General features: G+C 28.2%; 2 protein-coding genes across 5 annotated transcripts in view; one reads left to right on the top strand and one right to left on the bottom strand.

The window, feature by feature from the left end:
- The window catches only part of LOC107448007 (uncharacterized), a 134,138-nt gene that overhangs the window by 9,119 nt on the left and 103,560 nt on the right, over positions 1–21,459 (bottom strand). Inside the window, exon 1 of one of the 3 annotated variants that reach the window (XM_016063102.4) lies at positions 5,502–5,653. The exons of the other annotated variants lie outside the window; for them this stretch is intronic. The gene's annotated coding sequence lies outside the window, so the exon portion shown is untranslated. Of the gene's footprint in view, positions 1–5,501; positions 5,654–21,459 lie in introns of those variants that run through there. 3 annotated transcript variants of the gene reach the window in all.
- Positions 1,990–21,171, top strand: LOC122268207 (uncharacterized). 2 transcript variants are annotated; one of them, XM_043052107.2, is made up of 7 exons: positions 1,990–2,100; positions 10,270–10,371; positions 13,681–13,739; positions 15,146–15,253; positions 17,335–17,373; positions 19,010–19,033; positions 20,928–21,171. In XM_043052107.2, exons 2-7 carry the CDS (start codon positions 10,281–10,283, stop codon positions 21,003–21,005), a joined length of 399 nt encoding a protein of 132 aa, XP_042908041.1. In that variant the 5' UTR covers positions 1,990–2,100; positions 10,270–10,280; the 3' UTR covers positions 21,006–21,171. The 2 variants fall into 2 exon arrangements, with proteins under 2 accessions (XP_042908041.1, XP_071036001.1); XM_071179900.1 differs by lacking the exon at positions 1,990–2,100 and adding an exon at positions 8,461–8,572.

Genomic DNA, 21,459 nt, shown 5'->3' with positions numbered 1-21,459 from the left:
CTCGATATCAAGAATAAAAAAAAAAATCATTCATTTCAAAAACAACAAAAACCATTAAACCAAATTGAGTTTCCACAAGAAAGTTTTTTTTCTATCCTGTAAAAAATTTGTAAATTCTCCAATTTGGTTTTTAACTGAATCCTCAGATATATTTTGCATTTATATACCTTTAAAACAATAGAAGATACCATAATCACCAAGTAAATAAATATTTTCTAGAATAAGTAAAGAAAGATTGATCACTCAGATTGCAGATAACGATGAAGTTTATTTTAACAAATGTAAAATATATATTAGAAACGCTTTATATCCAACAAATTAAAAACCAATGCTTTTCTTCATAAGTAAGAAAGTATTAAAGCACATATTGATTCTAAGCTATTTTAATGTCAATATAACACTTATTTGCCACTAAATGACTGCAAAACATTTTTAGAACCTTCTTCCTTGAAAAAGTAAATTTCTCTGCAGGAAAATAGTTGAAAAAAACTCGATATTTCCATAAGTCATGTTTGAGCCATGGTGGCTCAGGGGATAGAACATCCGCCTTCCAATGAGGTGAACCGGGCTCGAACCCCAGCCCATGATGGCTGTTTAGCTGGTCGAACGAAACGAACTCGCACCAATCCTGCTTGCACTGACAACAGTACTGACGTAAAATATCCACAGTGGTAAACGGATTATGTGTTAGAATCCCCTAGTCCTTAGGCTAACAGTAAGATGTTTTCGTGGTTTTCCTCTCCATGTAACGCAAATGCGAGTTAGTTCCAGCAAAAAGTCCTCCACGAAGGCAAATTTTTTCCAATACTTGATCCAGGAGTTTCTTGTCGTCTGGATTGGGTTCAAAATTATAGGCCACACAGTTGAACATTGGCAGTCGAAAACCCAAAATTGGGTCGACTATTCAATTACGGTTATAAAGTATAAACCATATTAATCGGCATATTAAATCGGAATTGATGTGCTTAGTGGAAATATATTCTAAGATGCATTTTTTAAATGAGATTTCTTGATGTAGAACAATAATTTAGTCCTATTTAATCATGCTGTTTTAGAAGTGAGTGCTTTTAAAGTAAAGGAATGCTTCACGTGCTGTAAACTTAAATCTGCATTTCGAGGGCTTTGTTTGATCACTAAATAGTATATGTAATCAATAGTAGAGACGCTTTAAAAGAAAATTAGGAATTTATGGATTTCGCTAATTTGAAGTTTATGGGCAAAAGATGGAAGAAAAAGGCATAATATTTATTTCCTGCTCTTAAAGCATAAATTTTAAATGTAATACACTTAAATTTACAATAATGTTATTAGAGTCTTCATCCATTTTGCTCTTAAATTGCGATGCAGAGTAGTTTAAAACATCTCGCTTCATCTTTCTTCGCTTCTTTTCTCTTAAAAAAAGAAATTACAAAGTACAAAGCTTTCCGTGAAATAAAGAAAATTTATTTACAAAGCAGCACTTATTACCTTACATAACCATACGTAACTCCCAGAATGAGAGAGAAAAAGCACTCCCGAATAACTCTGATTAATCAATGTCCTCAAATTGAGCAATGTGTAAAATAACTAAAGTGCCGCTTTATTACTTTTGATTTAATACTTAGGTTTTTACTCACCGAAATGCCTCTTTTAAGATTAAAAAAGTACATTAAAGATATTTTAATTGAAAAATAACAAATGAGTTATTAATTTGGAAAACTAGATATAAAACCGATTGTATTTTTAATAAATATTATCTTCTTCCGATGAATCTCGAAAACATTGCTTAAATTGTTAGTCAACATTATTTAAATAGTTAGTGAAGGGACCTGTTTCGCTATATTTTACAGCGAACTGCGTGAATTAAAAAACATCTGAGACAAAATATTATTTGAGTTATTTAAGTAAATATATGCATTATCCTAGTCCTAGTTCATCCTTTTCCTAGTCCATCTTCGTTTTAAAAGCATTGCATAAACTTTGATTTATCTTATTTCATGACGACTTGCCAATTACTTGACGTGATCTAAACACAGATATCAGATTAGATATCAACATTTATAAAAGAAATAATTTATTATTTGTTTTTCAGTGAAGATTCAAATTTCACAATAACAAGAGGTATTTATATTTTTTTTAATTACTTTAAGCAATATATTAGTTACGTTTATCTTTTAGTACACTTTATGCAAAACTATATTAAGCCAACTTAATCGAATATAATCATTAATAAAAAAGGTACTTAAAATTGTAAACTCATATTAGGAATTAACAATTCTCACTATTGTTAAAATGTTGTCTACATCTTGTTGTAATGTTGTTAAAACAAATAAACACCGAAACCGAAAATCAGGAATTTATTGGACATAATCGAGCAGGAAAGTTTCAATACTACTGGAACTCCATTTCTTTTTACTTCGAAAAATTTATTTGGTAACTGTAATTGATATTGCTTAAACATAAATGTAGTATATTTTGAAACAAGGAATATAGAAATATAGTTTTCCTTTCAAAAATATAAGTTTTGAAAGTAATAATTTTTAACGAAGTTTAATTTTTTTTAAAAGTAAGTACATTTATTTTATATTAAATAAATTTATATCTGACTGAATTACAAACTCTAAACGCTTTAGAATACATCTTAAAAGATAACTAAAAATCATAAGTTTCGTACAATATCAAAAGGGAAACTTTCTTCAAAATGTATTTACTCTTACGCACAAAATAATAAAAATTAAGTAAAAAATAAAAACAAAAATAAATACAAGTTCTACTGTAATAAAAATTCTTGTTATTAAAGTAGTTGCAGTCATAATAATATTACAAATAATTATTTTATGTGCTATCAAGTATGAGCTATCAAGAGAGTGTAAATATTATTAATATTTATTTGCTTATACAGCAGGGATGGGCAAACTTTTTTGGTCGAGGGGCCAAAAATCAAGAAAAAAAATGCTTGGTGGGCCAAGTAAAAGCTTCAAAATTTAAGAAAAAAAGGTGATATACAAGTTTTAATTTAAATATTTAGTGAGATGAAGGAAATTGCGATTTCATTTTTAAAAGTTCCTTACATTAAGGTTGGAAGTGAGATGTGCTTATTTTAAGGAACAAGGCTAAATGCTTTGCTGTTAGTCTACTTCTGAAATGATATTTTCTAAGGTTCATAGATGAAAACACTTGTTCACATATATAAGATGAAGCATACATGCACTGATTTTCTGAGCATGAACGGAAACTTGTTTTTTGTATTGATTTGTAAAACTTTGGAATATTTAGAAACGACTGCTTCAGATGATTGTTAAATTGTCCGCTCTTTGGAGCGTAAAATGCGCAGTCTGCCAAATTTGAAGTGCAATTTACCTATATTAGATTCCATAAGTCAGCTCCTCAAGAGAGACAAGCGCTAGTTGCAGCCAATCTACGACTATTCTATAAAGAACCTCTGCTTTCAACATTTTACCAATTGAAGCTGTCTGAGCTAACTATTTCCATCAATTTATGTTTTGTAGAACAAAAATAGAGAAAGCAAAAACTTCATCGGTACTTTGTTGAAAAAGGAAAAACAGAAATAATTTTAAACATAGTCGACAAGAAAATGGATGTATATTGTTTATATTTGCCACTGATCGGCAAATAAAAATTCTATCCGCGGGCCGGATAAAATCTTCCAGAGGGCCACAGTTGGCCCGCGGGCCGTAGTTTGCCCATCCCTGTTATACAGCATTAATATATTTGATTTTCTTAACTACTATTAAATGCTCAATTCTAGAATTAGAATTTAAATATATCTATTATGTATGGTGCCCCGTAAAGTTCACTCGAAACTTCTAGGGGAAGTAGGTCACATTGTAAGGATTGAGAATTACTTCGGAAACTATTACCAGAAATGATATCGTATGCCGCTACGGGCGTTTTCCTATTATGAACTGATACATCGTGTTCCTTTAAACATCGGGTACTTTTATTTACATAACTACCGTAATTTTTTGTATTCTATAAATTATTGTCAAAAACTGCTTGTTAGAAAGTACAGTATTAGCTGTTTTATCGCAATTCAATCAATTAGCAACTAACTGGACAAGCTCGCCGAGTCATTAAACTACGATAAAACAGCATTTTTGAGCCCATTTTAATCGAACTCTTGACAATAACGAATGGTGACTCAAAGTTGATATGAGATTAAAATATTCTTGAAAAGTAAAAATAAAATTCTAAGGCACACGAACTATATGTCGATTATAGAAAAGCGCCCCTAGCAGCGTAAGATGACATTTCCGTTTCTGGTTTCCTAGGTAATTCTTAATTCCTATGATGTGCCCTACTTCTCATAGAATTTGTCGCAACATTAACGGGCCATCCTGTATACTTTCACTAAAAATTTACTTAAGTCTCAATTAAAACAAAGCATAAATGTTTAAATATATTATGAAAAAAAATTTGAAATAATTTAAAAATTATTTTCAAACATTAAAAAAAAGGAACTTTATATAATGCTGCCAGAACTACATGAAAATGTGCACTAATCAAAAATCTGTAATATGATTAAAAAAACATATAATTCACTGAGAAAAAAAATAGTGTCAAAACTATAGCAATATGGATAAATTTACTATGTTTCTGGTTCTATGGGGACACCAAAAAGCTGGGACTATTTTTACTGAGTAGCTATGAAGTAAAATTAGTAATCAAATAGGGTCACATAAAATGTGATAAAATTTGATAATTTAATCATGCCTTAAAACATGGCATGAAAGCCATTTTTTGGTAAAATTAGCGTTTCAGTTTTCTATTTTTTACTATATGTGTGGTAATATTAGCAATAATTTTGAAAACCAGAACTTCCTCTAAATCGTTACCATATAAATTTAAAAATTATCAAATAAAAGATTTAAATAATTTATATATATTGGTTTTTTACCAAAATTATTATTATTTTACCCAAAAATTTTAGTAACATGCAGTACGATAATTTTACAAGAATTTTTTTCTCCGTGTATGATTGAAGCTTAAAATATGTAATTTAGTTTGAAACGAATTGAAATAGCAATCTTGAAAGGAAATGAAAAAATATATTCAAAGTAAAAAGACGGTAGAACCAATGAACTTATAATATAAAAGTTATAGAATAAAAGTTTTAAAAAATTCTGAATATTTTTTTTTTGTGTGCCAATGGAAAAGGATTTTAAGTTATGTGATAATTTTGTTATCTCTTATTTGTGAAAATTGAGGGCAGAAAAACGTAGTTTTAAATTTTACTTCAATTTTTTTTTAAAAAATGCTTTATTTTACAAATAAACCTTTTTTTCTTATTTTTCTCTTCCGAAAATATTATAATTGCGTTATAGGAACTTGTAGATTTATTCTAATGAAATGTACGAAATCTGAAAAAAGAATAAAATTTGAAATTATTACTGATAAAGTAATAACTGTATTCAGGTATGTAATTTTTAGACAAGTTTTTAATACGTTATAATACAGTTATAAAAATTGTCATTTTCAAAATAAAAAATGTAGATACTTACTCAGTTATTTTGACAAAACTGAGGAAAAAGGGAAAATGTTTATTGCGTTTTATAGAGTTTTAGTTTTGAATACTACTGTGATGTATACAATGTATTCATAAAAAAATATCACAATGTAGAATTGTTTAAGCTTTTTAAATTAAAGTGTCATCTCCCAATGAAAGACTTGCATTTTTCAAAAAGAATAGAAATCTGACAACTTTTACATTCAATCGGTTTGACCTTAAAAATGATTGCCACTTTATTACTGTAATTCATGCGATTTTCAGTAATTTATACAATTTTCACTAAATTATAAGCAGGTTAGAATTTAGTAAACGAAATAAAGCAATTGCATTAATTTTTTTTAATATCCTTGAATTGAGACACGCAATACGGTAGAAAATCATTCGTGTTTGCTAAAAGCAATTCTATCCTTTACATTTTATTTTCAAAAATATAATTCTTTATTGCGCATTTAATTAGATATGATGATTGAATGTCTTCAAATTAATTTATTCTTAATGGTTATTTTATTAGTGATTATTTAATTTTTAAATTTTAATTTATTATTGTTTTTTCTTTTGATATCAATTAAAACAATTTTTAATTTCAGTTCAATCTATTTGTTGAAAAACGCTCAGCACAAAGTTTTAAATAAAAACACAATTGTTCTTTTAGTTTTGAGGAAATGAACTAAAAACAGTTCGTAAACTCTTGAAGAGTTTGACAAGCAAGTAAAAAACTTCAAAAACTTTCTCTAATAGTTAGCATTATAATGAATAAGTTATTCCTAAATAATAGTTAATTCCAAAAACATTTTACTTTGAAACGTTTTTTGAGTGCACAGATCTGTGATATATATGCGAACACTATAAAACAAATAAAATTATTCATTTGCTTTTGGGTTAAAGATATCTGTTTTTGTGTTGCGAAATATTATTTATGATTATTACTTAAATCAAGTATCTTATTAAATACAAACTTTTACTAAGCGTTTCCAAAACACATATTGTGTAGCTTATAGCATACAGCAGTATGAATTTTTATAATTTCATTTCTGATAACGGTTCTGAAAACACGCATTAAAAAAATAGTCATTACAGATTATTTTGTCATAATAGTTAATATCACACACAGTAAAAAATTCCGGATCAAATTACAGTATAAAGTACTGGAACTTAGGGTGCAAGTTCCGAAAAATCCTCTTTATAGTAAAATCTATTTTTACCCTAAAACATTATATAAACATTTATAACAATATTTATTTAATTAGATTCAATCAGTAATTTTTTGGTAATTATTACAGTAAAAATTGAAATTTGTTAACTTTTATGCTTCGTAACATATATCGATAAAATGAATTTTATGGTAAAATGAATTTTACGGGACCCTGAATGTCTGTTTATCAAAGAGGGGCCAAAAAAATGCGTACAAGGTCACAGATAGAAAGGTTATAGGTAAATATTACTCGTAACAGAAATTAAAGTCAGCAATAATAAAAGTTTTACTGAAAATACGAAAATACGAGTGAAGAAAAATTTCTCAAAAGCAACGTTTTGTGTGAAAATTCCCACACTGAATCATCGATGACTGTTGCCTTGTAATTGTCCGATTGACATAAAATTTTGAGCAAACCTTTTTATTTTTTATATTTTCATAATTAGAACAAAAGGTATCCAATATACAAAATCAAATCAATATACAAAACTAAGACTTTTTCACAAAATTATAAAAGAAATCAATATACAAAACTTTTAAAAATTTGAAAAACTAGAGTGATTGTGTGTTTTACAAGTGTGTTTTAGTTCAAGATTGGTTGAGTTCCCTATCTCTTTCGAATAAAATAGGGGTACCACATATAAGAGAGTCTTATAGTAAGCACCTTTCATGCACTTCTGCCATCTGTTTTGCAATTGTGAAACAATATGAACTAAAGATAAATTGAATCAATTGTTTCGAATCAATTTAACTGTTTTGGCTTTAAATAATTGTTTTGAATCAGTTGTTGATGTTGAATCAGTAAATGATTAGAATCAACATGTCATTTGAATCTATGATCCAAATCATTGATTTTCATCACTTAAGTCAAATATGTGACTCAATTGATTTGAATCACCATGATGATTTGTTTTGTTTAAGTTTACAGGCTGTGGTAAAATATAAAGGAACAATTGTTAGTCTGTTTTCCAATAATTTTCCTTTTAAGCATAAAAAATAACATAATGGAGAAAATTAAATAATTTGTAATGCTAAGAATGTAGGTAGCATTCAATAATTTTAACTTATATTTTAAATTTTTAACTATTCTGTCTTAATAAATAAAGGAAAAATGTATTTTTATGTCAACCTTTCCCTATTTTTCTTACGAAGTAAACCTTTTTATAAGTACTTTATAAGAAACTTAAAATAAGTTAATTTACCTCACAGATACTCGCAACAATTGTTAAAATGCAATTATCTATTTATAGCAACTATTACAAAGGTAAAAGAAAGCCTTAATTTTAAGAAATCTTTTTATTTTTTTCATCGCATAAATACCGCCTTTAAAACAAGTTATTTTCAAGAAATTGTTTTGTACCAGATTGAGAATTTCTTGAGTTTATACCAAACAGTTTTTTTAGTAATTTATGTAGGAAATCACCGTAAAAAAAGCCTATTTATTTTTGCGACAGCTGTAATGGCTATAATAGAATCGGAAAATGTAACTAAATTAGTTTTTCAACCTCTTCAACTATTTCGATTACTCTACAGCGGCATAGCACTTCTGTATATAAGGAAATTTACCGACACATAAATGTTATCACTTTTTTTGAATTACCAAAAGCGCAATAAAACAATGTAACAATGCGACAACAATTTTAACGGACAAGGAAATTGTATATACAACTTGTCAAGCTTATATTTTTTCTGAATACACGCTCTGTCTTTGTAGGTTGACACTTCAATTTAAAAAGTAGCTACACGATGCCAGTTCCAAACGTCATTTTTTAATTTGGCCATTTTTAAAATACAAAGCGAAAATAAAACACTATAAAACATATTGAATTTTTCTCTCTTTTCTTTCTCTCCATTTTCACCTGAACAACTGAGTAAGTGTCTGCAAATTTTTTCATACTTCAAAATGTGTTAATAAATTAAAAAAATAAAATGCAAGGAACGATCCTCCACAGGACTAAGGGACAATCACCCGCGTTTCAAAATATTTCAACTTTGCTTTTGAGATTGAGATTTTATTATTATATCGGAAATAGATAAAACCTGTTTCCGAAATAAATTTATAGAATCTTAATACATATCCATATTATATCAGAAATATACTGTCGAATTAATTTTTTTTTTTGAGAATGAGACATTAATCTTAATAGCATTTGTGTCCTATTATTTTGAAATTTAGTATCGATTAAACTCGACTTTTGAAATTGAGATTTTAAATACTTTTTCCACGTTATGTTGGAATATACTTTCAAATAAATTTTATTTTTAAGATTGGAATTTTAAACTTAAAAAAATTCCTGTCTTATCATCTCAGAAATATAGTATCGAATAAACTAGGCTTTTGAAATAGGGATTTTAAGTATTTTTTAAAAAAAATTATATTGGAAATATACGATCAAATAAATTTGATTTTTTGAGATAGAGATTTTAATCTGAATACGGTTTCTGCCTTATTATCTCAGAAATATAGTTTCCAATAAAGCGTTTAAGAATTGAGATTATTGAGTTTAAGAATTTAACGTGACCAATTGTTTTGTCCTATTATGTCGGAAATATATACACTAATAAATTTGGTTTTTCAGATCAAGATTTTAATCTCAATAATTTCTGTCATATTGTCTCTGAAATATACTATATAATAAATCTGTTTTTTTGTTATTAAGATTTTTATACCACAAGATTTTCTATCGTGCTATCTAGGAAATATAGTGACTGAAGCACTTGATTTTTGAGATTCAGATTTAATGCTCAATAAATTCTGTCACACAATCTCGGGTAAATAGTATGTAATAAATTTGAGTTTTGAGATTTTGTTAGAGTGATGAAAAAGGCTCATTTAAAAATTATGAAAGATTATCTGTGATTCATGCACATTCTCGACATGCATAGACAATTAGACCCATAACTGTGCTATAACAAAAAAGAGATTTTAATATAATTATATAAAGGTAAGGAACCAATCTAGGATTAGGTTTTGAATGAGTTGCATTTAAAGAGATTTTTGCATGAAATTAAACTTGCAATCTGTTGTCATTACAACTTCTCTCTTAATAAGTCTCTTAATAAGTTAAAGATTTTATTTATGAGAAAGTGTTGCTATTACTGTTTCCAATGACACTTGGACAAGCCAAGCTGTTTAGCCAATGTTTTTTGCAAATTAAGTTGGAAAGGCGCACCTTTCGTTTGACACGAAAGAACTACAAAAGGGCAAGTACGTCTTAATTCAAAACCCCACTGAGAGATGACAGTAGTATTCATTCGAGTGACCACTTCCTCAATTTAGAAGTAGATCTAGGTATTACTCAGAGACCGACCGAAGGACTTTCGATTCTATAGATTTTACGATCACGTATATTGATTGTACTCGGTGGGTCTCAAAGGGGTCGAGGATCAAACCCCTGCCATTTGAACCAGAATTCATTGTATAACCAATGAGCTAAAATTGTCTGGAAAAAGAAATATAAATAAAAAAAATATATTTTTTCAATTTTTCAACTACTTCAAAATTGAATTTTTGATTATCAAAATGAAATAATTACTTTTTCTTTTAACTATAATGAATGTCTTGCAGAATAATTCAAAATGAAGTTCTTGGGTCTGATTCTTGTCATTTCCATCTGGACTTATGCAGTGGCAGATGAAGCAGGGGATGAGTGGAAGGCAGCATTATGCAGTAGGTTAAATTTTTTCACGAAACATTTAGTTGAGTGCAGGACTGCGAATAAACTTTTTTCCCTGAATAGCTTTAATTATTATTTGCTTCTATGTAATTACGTTTAAAAGTATAATAATGTATTCATGATAACATAGTACAATTGTAGTTGCTTGTTTCATTATGCCTGTGATGGAATAAGCTTAAAGTGCTTAATCTAAACTTCATAGAAGCAAGAATGTCTTGTCCTTGAATAGTCCAAATGTTGTAACAACTTTCCCAATTTCCCCCACAGCACAGTTTAGTAGTTCCAAAGTTATGCCATCTTTCTTAACACCCTTACTGCACTGTTTATCTTCGATCTTTCAGTGTACTGTTACCTCTGAAATTTAGATTTATGCTATCTAGTGATCAATATAGTAACTTTGGCAATACTGTTACCCAGGTTCGAAAAAAAAATTAATCAAGGAATTATTCGCAACATTAAACATTTAGAAACAATTTTATTGATAATAAATATTTCCAAACAAAAACAAACTCGTATAATTTCCAAATGCTTTTACGTAGATATCACATATGTACAAATTATTAGCCACTTCAGGTTTAAAATTGAGCAATACGCAATTATATTTTCAATAAAATGCTATTAAAAATATAAGGTTCAGTAATCTCTAAATCCAGTAAAAACAATTAAAAATAAAAGGCACACGTATCTTAAAATCTACTAAAAGCAATTTATTAATAAAGGTAAATTATTCTTTCAAAACTTTTCTAAAATCAAACTTAGAGTTTTTAAACTTCAAATCAAATCCCTTGAACGCCCACCGGTTTTGCAGCCAGAACTTGTGGAACAGTTCAACATTCCAGTTTCTGATCGACAGCACATTAAAACTCCTTTCAGGTTTCTTTCTAGTATGGCAGTTAGCACCTGTGGATCAGCCGACTTTCAGCAATCTGACGACTTGGAGAGCCTAACTTCGCTCCCCACTTTTACTCATCAACTATCTCAGCCATTCTCCACCACCTTTTCCTGGTGCCAGCAAAGCGAATGAATCTTAGACTAACCTTTTTCCTCCCATGAACAGTAGCACAACATCAGTGAACGTCACAAAAAAAAAATCGTTCAACGATAAAAGCAGTCACGAATTAAATAATACTTTTCAAAAGTGATAAAACAATACTAATTAAAAATAAATAAACTCAAATACACATAATTCAACCAAAAATTTTCCTTAAAAAGACAATTAAAATTTAAGATAAATATCACTATTGTGATTCAATTTAAAACTTATAACAGTGGTGCCACCTGGAGGCAAATCATGTTATACAGCAGGGGTTTCCAACTTACATGAGGCCGGGGGCCACAATTAAAAACACAAATCAAGTAGCGGGCCGCAACTTTCTCAAAATTTTATGTAGGACTCTTTTCTGTTTGAAGGAATAATATTAAATATTACTGTCAGATTTTTACCAAGTTGTTCAAGCAAAAGAATTAATTACAAATTAAAATAAGAAGTAGATTTTAAAAAATATTTAATTGCTACTAATAATATTTTTAAAAATATTAAATAAATAATAAAAACTCGGGCTACAATAATGTGCACCTATGTATTAAACAATTAATGTGCAACAGACATCTAATTGAGATAAAAAACTTTAAAAAGGTTGGTATTAAAACTTACATAGTAGCACACAAAATGTTCAATGAGAAAATTGAGGTTTGTCTGCTGCAACCACCAGAAAATAGATATTTACATTTAAAATTTACAAATGTGTGTGTAAATATTTTCGTCCTAAATGAGTGGTTTCAAAAAGTTAAATCGGAGAATTTTTTCAAAAATTTCTGATGCGCACATGCTAAATTATATTCACAAAATACAAAAGAATGTAATAAAAAAGAGCAACATACACAATTATTTTTGTATTTGAATAAATATTTTCTTGGATGCAAGACCTGAAAAAAAAATTTTTTTTTACCGTTGGTATGTTAAATTTCACAGAAACGAAGAAATTAGGTTTTTATTAATGGGAAAAGTATTTTAAACCCATATAGATTTTTTACGAAAATTGTCGGCAAAAAATGACAACTAATATATTTTAGTTCGCGGGCCACAAAAAAAGGCTCCGCGGGCCGGATGTGGCCCCCGGGCCGCCAGTTGGACACCCCTGTTATACAGCATTAAAACTCACAAGAATTCATTAATAAGCAGAGCTAACCAGCGCTGCAATCTATTGAGGAAATACGTGAACTATTTCCTCTGGAAAAGTAAATCCATCTTTAAAAGTACTTATCAAAAAAAAAATTAATAAAATTTTTATTTATTACATCAGACTATAGTGATCCATGCAAAGGCCTTCGCACTTTTAGAAGGCGTTGGTTCAATACAGAAGAAGTATATATTTATATATATATTTCACTTAAAAGAAATATAAAAGAACATGTAGATTTCATAATTTTAAGGGGTCCGGATTGCGTTATGAGCATGGAAACCACTGTGAGCTACTTGCAGGTGAACTACATTTACTACCATGACAACAACATTTTTAAAAGATATTTCTTGTTTTTTAATGATTGTGTATGATGCAAAACATGCAAACTGCTGTTTAGACGGAATAATAAAATTGGGAAAATTGTTATAATATACAGTGCTAACGTAGCATATTAATTACTGCACAGTCTAGTAGTCCGAAGGTTATGATATCTTTCTTAAAACCCTCACTGCGCAGTTTATCTTCGTTCTTTCAGACTATAGTGATCCATGCAAGGGCCTTCTCCTTTCTAGAAGGTATTGGTTCAATACGGAACAAGTATATTTATGCATTTTTTTTCCACGTAAATGAAGTATAAAAGAACATATAGACTTCATCATTTTATAGGGGTCTGGATTGTGTGGGAAACAACTATGAACTGCTATCATGGGAACTACATTTACTACCATGGGAATTACATTTTTTTAAATGTTTTAAATGGTTGTGCATGATTCAAAACATGCAAACTGCTGCTTAGACAAAGTATTAAAAATGGGAAAATTGTTATAATTTACTGTGATAGAATGTCAATTAGCGTTCTTTTTAAAACGAAATTGAATTATTTAGGTAAGTTATAATTAGCAGTGAAACAAGAGTATTTTCATACTGAGGAAGATTTGGTATAATGATGTATTTCTCAATTTTTTTTTCAAAAGTGCAGTTAGTGGATTTTGCCCCTTGGCGGCATAAGTATGATATACATATCAGAATATATATCTTTAGCGGTATATTTACAAGCTGTTATAGAATTAATTAAATTAAAAAAATTGTCTGTTTCCAGCATTTGTTTTAAATTTTTAGGCAATGACGATGTATTGTTGGAGGACATATATAATTGCTTTGAAATGGAGCCAAAAGCAGTAAGTCTAAATTAATTCTCCAAGCTTAAAATATTCCAAGTTTTTTTTTCAGAAATATATTGTATCCGTTACTATAGAGAAAGAGTTAAAATATGCCATTTTGCTTAGTTGAAGGAATTTTCTGAATAAGAAGGAGCGAAATGACTTTACATTCTAATTTTTAAAGTATGAAAAAAACGAAACTTTCTCTTTATATTTCCTTTTTTTATGTGCAGCGCAAAAGTCTTATAGTTCATATTTGTTAGTGAAAAAATTCCTTGAAATTCAATTTTCAGAAAAAGTAATAATTGGCATTTTGCTTTACTTTTTGAGAATAATACACATTCTCTTATACACTTTTACATGTTAAGACTCTTTAAAATGCTGTTAATTGTATCAAGGTTCATTTCCAATGCATGTTTCAGCAACTCTTGCTTGTTTTAAAATCTAATTACATAACCTCACCTTAAAGATAACAATATACCTTAAAGGTAATAATAAAAATGAGGTTTAAAAGTTTACCCAAGTTATTAGAGGTAAATGTATAATTTCTTTAATCTCAATAATGTAACTTCAGCAATATTTAAATAAAATCAATAAGAGTAAAGTAAAAGAAGAAGCGATGTATCTATTTCAAACGATATTTAAAAAGAAGGAATAAATGCTAGTAAACTCCTAATAGCAAATTTTCAATGGAAATGTATCATATATGGATATTTAAAAAAACATGGAGTTTACAATTGAAATTCAGTTGCTGCTAATCTACACAGTAAAAAAATCAAATCTGCAAACTTAACAGAAAATAACTATCAGATAGTGTATCAGTATAAAAATGCACAGAAAGGTACTGACAGATAAAAACCAGATGCCTATTTTTGAGCCGTTATGTTGTGGTATTTCAAGTTATGTTATAAGTTATGTTATTTCAACAAACAAGCTTTGTTATTTTATATTCTGTAAAATAACTATGCCTGGTCAGTGCGAACTCAGAACAGCATTTATATTACTAGTCTATGCTGGAATTCGAGCCCGTAATAACGAATAATTCGTAGATAAACAGCGTGTTCTTTGAGGTTCGGCAGGTCTCAGTAACTTAGTTTGAAGAGAAATGGAATGAACAAGGGAATAAAATCTCAGCTTTATTTATACTACGTTCAAATCTATAAAGTAATTCCTAAAAAAATGAGAGAAAATGGACAAAATAATCGCAAAATGATTTGAAAAAGAGTAGAGTTATCGTACGGTAAGCAAAACCACATGGCAAATACTAGAATTTGAATTGACGGATTTAATCAGTTTATGAATAGTTACAAAACAGCTTTACACGTCAAGTATACAGAGAAAGTCTGTTAAAAGAAAGCGAATTTTTTACATAGTAGCTCATGAAATACATCTGATTGATAAATTATTTAATTGTTCTTTTCCAGGTTCGAGACCCCATAAAAGAATGTTTTTCGAGAATGTCTCCAACAGCCAACGATGACCTTAAAGAATTCACTAAGTCAGTTTGTAAAGATGATGCTCTATATGATGAAGTATGAAATTCTTCAGATCATTTTTTTCAAATTCAAAACACACATACAAAATGTTTGTTTCAAATTTCCATTATAAATCTTTTTTGTCTTCTATTACTTCGAAACTGCGCAATTTAATTTATATTAGATTTTGAATATATTTAGATCATAATATCTTTATATCTTTAGATATGTTTATATCTTTAGATATCTTTATATCTTTAGATATCTTTATATCTTTAGATATCTTTATTTTTAGATATCTTTATATCTTTATCATAATATCATAAGATCTTTTTATATGTAGATCATAATTTAAAAGCTCATAACTTTATTAAAACATAGTTGCTTTATAAACTTAGGGATCTCATCTAATCTGAGGAAATTTAGTATAGTTACAGTAGAAGTTACGAAAAATTATTTCCCCCCCCCCACATTTTAATGTAATCCACATCTACAACATATTTTTGATTTTACTTAAAAACATCATTATTAAACATCATATTTTTGATTTTACATCAAATTTTGCATAAATTAATTAGAATTCTATATGCTAAATTAAACTAGCTTGATAACAAGATGAATGTGACTGGATTATTGAAATATCGTAATCAATTGTAATTGTCCAATCATCAAAATAGAAACAAATTGAAACCTTTTTTTTCTGCATTTATGGTTGAAATTCCTTTATCATTCTCAATAACAGATATTCTTAGTTTCCATATCGAATTTTTAAACCACATGAAAATTCAATTATTATTTAAAACTAGATTAAGGGATTTTGTCTCCCAGCAAAATTTCAAAGGTCGCCTACAATACGATTATTAAACAAACTTTTTTTATTGCATACCAGTTGAATGCCCGTTCCTCGTACTGAGTGAAAAGCAAAGCACCAATTAATCAGTACTGAATAATACTACAAAATCATGCGAAATGTTTTATTTAATTTATTATTATTTGTTGCTTTTGCTATTGCTTTCGTAACTTGGTTAAGTAAAAAAACATTTTTAAAAGTTTATTCCATCAAAATAAAGATTCACTCTTTGCCGTATCATCTGGCATAATTTTGTTGCTCAAGGCAACTCGTGATATTTAAAATTTATCACAGTAAAGCTACTTTCTCCAATATTTTCATGTTAGAGGGGTCGTAAAAAAATCTATCTTAAAAATGTACAGTACTGGTGTAGCGAATAATAGTTTGCTGATTTTTGACGTTCTCTTAAACGATTATTACTTTGCCTTTAGTATTTAACTTATTTTTTACTTCAATTTGTAATTATTTCTAAAATAACTAATCACGGATGTCTGTAATAATATTGGTATTTTATTACGATTCTCTTCAACGAAATAGTACCATTTCTCCCTTAACTTTTCTGTTTAAAATTTTTTTTTTAATTTCAATTACCGTTGATTTTAAATTATTGAGTTTTATTAAAACATGCTTTAAAAACATAACTATATAAAAAACACGTTGTTTTAGACTGCGTTAAAAATATTTATCTGGGAAAGTAGTCCGCTTATGCTACCACGCTTATGCTACCACGATACATATTGAGGTGTCAACAATAGGATTTGAACCGCCGTTCTGATGGTTCTGAAACTGACATATTAGTTCATTTAGTTAAAGTGTTTGCAGGCAGCACAAAATTAAATTGTTTTATGAGGTCTTAACCATATTCATAATATCCATTTTTATATCTAGTTCCCTAATAAGTGATTTACAATACAAACACACCTACCAAAACGGATTTTTATTTTTGCTCATAATACATTTCAGTGAACATCACAATAATTGAAGTACAATGTAAACATTCACGTTTTGAACGGAAATGCTTGTCTATTAAACTTCTGATAGTTCAGATAAAATTTTGAAAAAACTGTTCAGGAGTGAAGGGATTTTTTTAGGATTATTTATTATGAAATTAAAAAAAACACTACATAAATGCTTTGTCTTTAAACTCTCAGCTGATTCAAATATCTTGAAAATTAAATAATTAACAGAAAAATTAAACACTCATATTTTAAAAGGGTGAAATGATTACCTTTCATTTCTAAACAAATATTTTTCATGGAAATTAAAATATGTGCATTTTTTGTTACAGATGAATTCATGTTACGCAGGCTATGATGTATCTGGCGAAGTAAGTACAGTTGGGTAACAGTGAATTATAACATTGATCACACCCATAGGGGTGTACATTAAATATAAAAAACTTCAAATTATATTTATTAAACATTGCGTTTAATTATTTAAATCATCACTTGTTAAATTTAAATTAAAATGATTCATACTCACTATTGATATAGTATTACCTGATTAAGAACTTCATTCACTTCCGAAATAAACAATTAAGAAATAGCAGTTGACATGTTTCAAGGGCTTAAAACTAGGCACCCATTTTCTAAATTTGATAGACATGAATGTAAAGTAACAAAAAAATCATTTGAAATAAAAAAACGTAAAGTTGCCGAAGAAAAATAGAAAAATGAAGGTGAGAAGCTAATACGGAAAACTACAAAAGATGAGAGAAAAAAAGAAATGAAAAATAGAAAAGGAAAAATCACAGTGGCCGAAAAGCAAATAAGGGTAAAATTCATTTACCATTGATTACAGTAGTTCCTCACGGAAATTCTGGTAAATTTTCCTCACTCCATTTTAATTAAATTTCCGGTTAAAAAAATCTCCAATTATTCTGGCATGAAAAACTCATTAATTAAAACCCTTATTACTATATTATATAATCATATTATATTATTAAGAATTTCATTTAAGCCATTAGTTTAAATTATTCATTTAATCTTTCATAATGGCATTAAAACCATTTGTTTGGTTAAATTTACTTCAGTTTCTTATTTTTTACTACATGTGTGGTTAAGGACTATAATTTTGAAAATCAAAATTTCCGATGAACCGAAACTGTAAGGTATCCTGAGAAAATTACTAAATGTTACCAAGTTAAGTTTATATTATAAAACAATATTTCATTGTTAATTTCACCCAAAATCATTACCGAAGCACTTCAAAAGGCAGAAACACGGTAAATTTCACCATATTCTGGTAGTTTTGACCATATTTATTTTCTCGGTGATCTGTCATTCTTTATAATTTGAACCATGAATCTCACTGTAAAAAAATCAATTTAAAAAACGGTAAAAAGTACTGTTATTCAGGGTACCGATACCTTTTACCGCAAAATCTATTTTTACCGGAACATGTTGATGGATGAAAAATCTGAAACAGCATAATTTTTACAATAATAATTATCGTAAAAACACTGAAGCACTCCATTCAAATAAATATTACTGGAAACATTACGGTTTAATACTTTACAGTAAAAATGAATTTCATGATAAAATGAATTTTACAGATAGAATAGGATTGAATAGATAGAATTTATAGCTTATACTTAAGCTTATCATAAAAGCAAATTGCACGAAAGTCAGTAAAATGAAATAAAAATTTTCCAATTATACTTTTATTTATTTTTTTGCAAAAATTAGTAATGATATGTTACTTAGTGAGTTTTGCTCATTTAAAAAGAAATACAATTAAGCTAGTAGTGATTGTCTTATAAAAAGAGAGAAAATTATTGTAATGCCTATATCGTATAGCAGTACTGGTTTAAATATTATAGGCAAGATTATGGTTACGGATCTAGTTAAGCGCACCATTCATAATTTGATTTGGAATTCTCTTATTTTTCTTTTCATTTTATTAATTTATGGGTTTGCAATAAACTTAAACTTTGACTGACTTGATAAATTATTTTATTTTAGCAAGAAGAGAATCCAGAAATGACAGTAAGTATATTTTTGCTTGTTACTCAAAATATTTTCTGAATTAAATGCTGAGTTAAAAATTTGTAATTACAAAAATAAATTTTCAAAAGCACAAAAACATAAAAATTTATAAAGTGTATGCAGAGACCACCTTATAAATCTTTGGACTGGAGTGAGAAAGTTAAAACTACATTATTTCACATTGATAAATTATTACATAACTCTTGGTTAAAAGGATTGAATTACAGCAAATGTCAAGCGAATATCACTTTTGTACTTTTGTCATGATGTGTCATTGTAACGATCACCATATATAGTTTCCTAACTATTTCTGGACTGGGGTGCATGACTTGGTTAGAACATCCTATTATAACTTGGAGTTTTTTGGTTCGAATCCTGCCATCAGCTGACGAGCTTCCTTCTTACCCATTTCTTCCTCCAAATCGGTTTGCAGACTACGCATTTTGCACAAAAATGAGTGAATGTTGCTTCAATTTAAAATACATGGTGCTTTCAAATTCGACTATTATTTGTTTCGTGGGTTTTTTACACAAACTCTTTCAATCTTGGGAAATGCTTTTTTACAGTGAATCTTTCAAACTTTCTCGAGAGTTATTCTTCATTAAAATGACCATCAACTTTCAAGAAAACATTATTATTATCATGTAAAATATGATCAATTATATAAGATCAAATAATATATTTCTATTTTTCTATGTAAACTGTACTCGATTTAAAGTTATCTTGCATATTATAACGCAATAATTAAAGAAACAAATTTAAAAGCTGTACGTGTACAAAATATTGAAAATTTGCTGAAGAATTATAAGAAAAGGAATAGTTTTAACATCTCATACGCTCATTCGCTAATACATAAATGTCTCATGGCAAAAAATGTATTTAATGTATGTGCATGAATTAGAAAATGGACATATTAAACTCATCGTCATTTTAATATACTTAGTAATTAAGTCAAATAATTTTGGTTATTATAATTCGTTTATGTACTCTTCAATACTTATAGTTTGAGTTCTTTTTCAATACTTTAGTAAGAAGTAGGCTCAAAAATTTTCGAATGTGTATAATTAAGAGTTTGTGATAAGTAATAAGTTAAACTTAGCATAATACTTAAGCTACATTTTTACTTACAAAAAAAAGTGTGTATATTCGTCTAAATAATTTTAAACATCAGAATTTTCTTGTTCTTTCTTAAGCTACATGAATAAAAGTCTAACTATCTGGAATCGGAGTTACGCAGATTATACCGATTTCAGCTTCAACTTCGACTCCAGCAAAATTTTCTCCAGCTCTTCTCAGTGGAGGGGCGGGGTGCGAAAGAATAATTTTTAATAATTGAAAAGCACTACCTCCAAAAAGTTATGGATTAGTATATCACACTATATTCGATCCCCTCAAAAGCCTGTCTTAAAGTTTTAAAATTTTTCTAAGAACAGCAAATTTCTGAAAATTTTTCAAATTCACGTGTGTCACTAGAAGTTCACTAGTACGTATACAACTTTTGGGAGGTATTGTTTTTCAATTATCGGAAACATTTTTTCAGTCAGTTATACTCCTCTGTCCTGATTGTAAATGAAAAAGAAAATCATGATTTTTAGATTTCTGTTTCAGTAAGCACATTACAATATGTTTATAACAACGTTTACATTAACAATAAAATGTGTAACGCCTATACAATTAAATTGTAATTAAAAACTATCACTTCGATATTTGTTGCAATACTAATCTGTAAAACCATAGATCTATATGTGTTTATAAGTATAGTGATATATTGTATAATGATGTGTTGTATAACTATAGTGATATTTTTGATTCCCATTCTATTAGTTCTCTATTTGTTCTATTAGTTCTCTATTTTCTATTAATATAATGGATTTTTTTCCGATTGCAATTTTAGGCTTGTTATACAGAATTGTTCAAAAAACATAACTTAGTCAAAAATGCAGAGCACTGGGAAAGTAAGAACCAAAGTTGAATCACTATTGCACAGATAAAAACGTAGATATAAGTTTTTTATTTCTGAAAAATATATACTTCATATTGTTTGTTCGAACAAAAATTACCTTGTTCATTGCTTAACAAATCATTAATTAATAATTTAAGATTGTAATGTTTTGTCAATAAATTGGTAATTATATTTATGTGAGATTTGTAATTTTCTTTTAAAATTCAACAAATATTTTTATCGAAAATTTTTTTCTAAGGCATTTCAGTTTTAATCCATTCTTACAACACCTACCCTTTTAAAAATTGTGTCTTAGCACGGCTTTTAAAATCAATATAATTTTCTATCACTATAATTTTCCATCAATATAATTTTCCATCACTAAAATTTTCTATCAATATAATTTTCTATCCGTATAATTTTCTATAATTTTCTAATATATATATTCTATTTACTTTTAATGTCTGAGGTGGTACGTGTTTTT

The sequence above is a fragment of the Parasteatoda tepidariorum genome, chromosome 4 (assembly GCF_043381705.1).
Source record: "Parasteatoda tepidariorum isolate YZ-2023 chromosome 4, CAS_Ptep_4.0, whole genome shotgun sequence".
Taxonomy (NCBI): domain Eukaryota; kingdom Metazoa; phylum Arthropoda; class Arachnida; order Araneae; family Theridiidae; genus Parasteatoda; species Parasteatoda tepidariorum.
The sequence above is the reverse complement of the archived record's forward strand: the minus strand, read 5'-3'. Positions and strand labels throughout refer to the sequence as shown.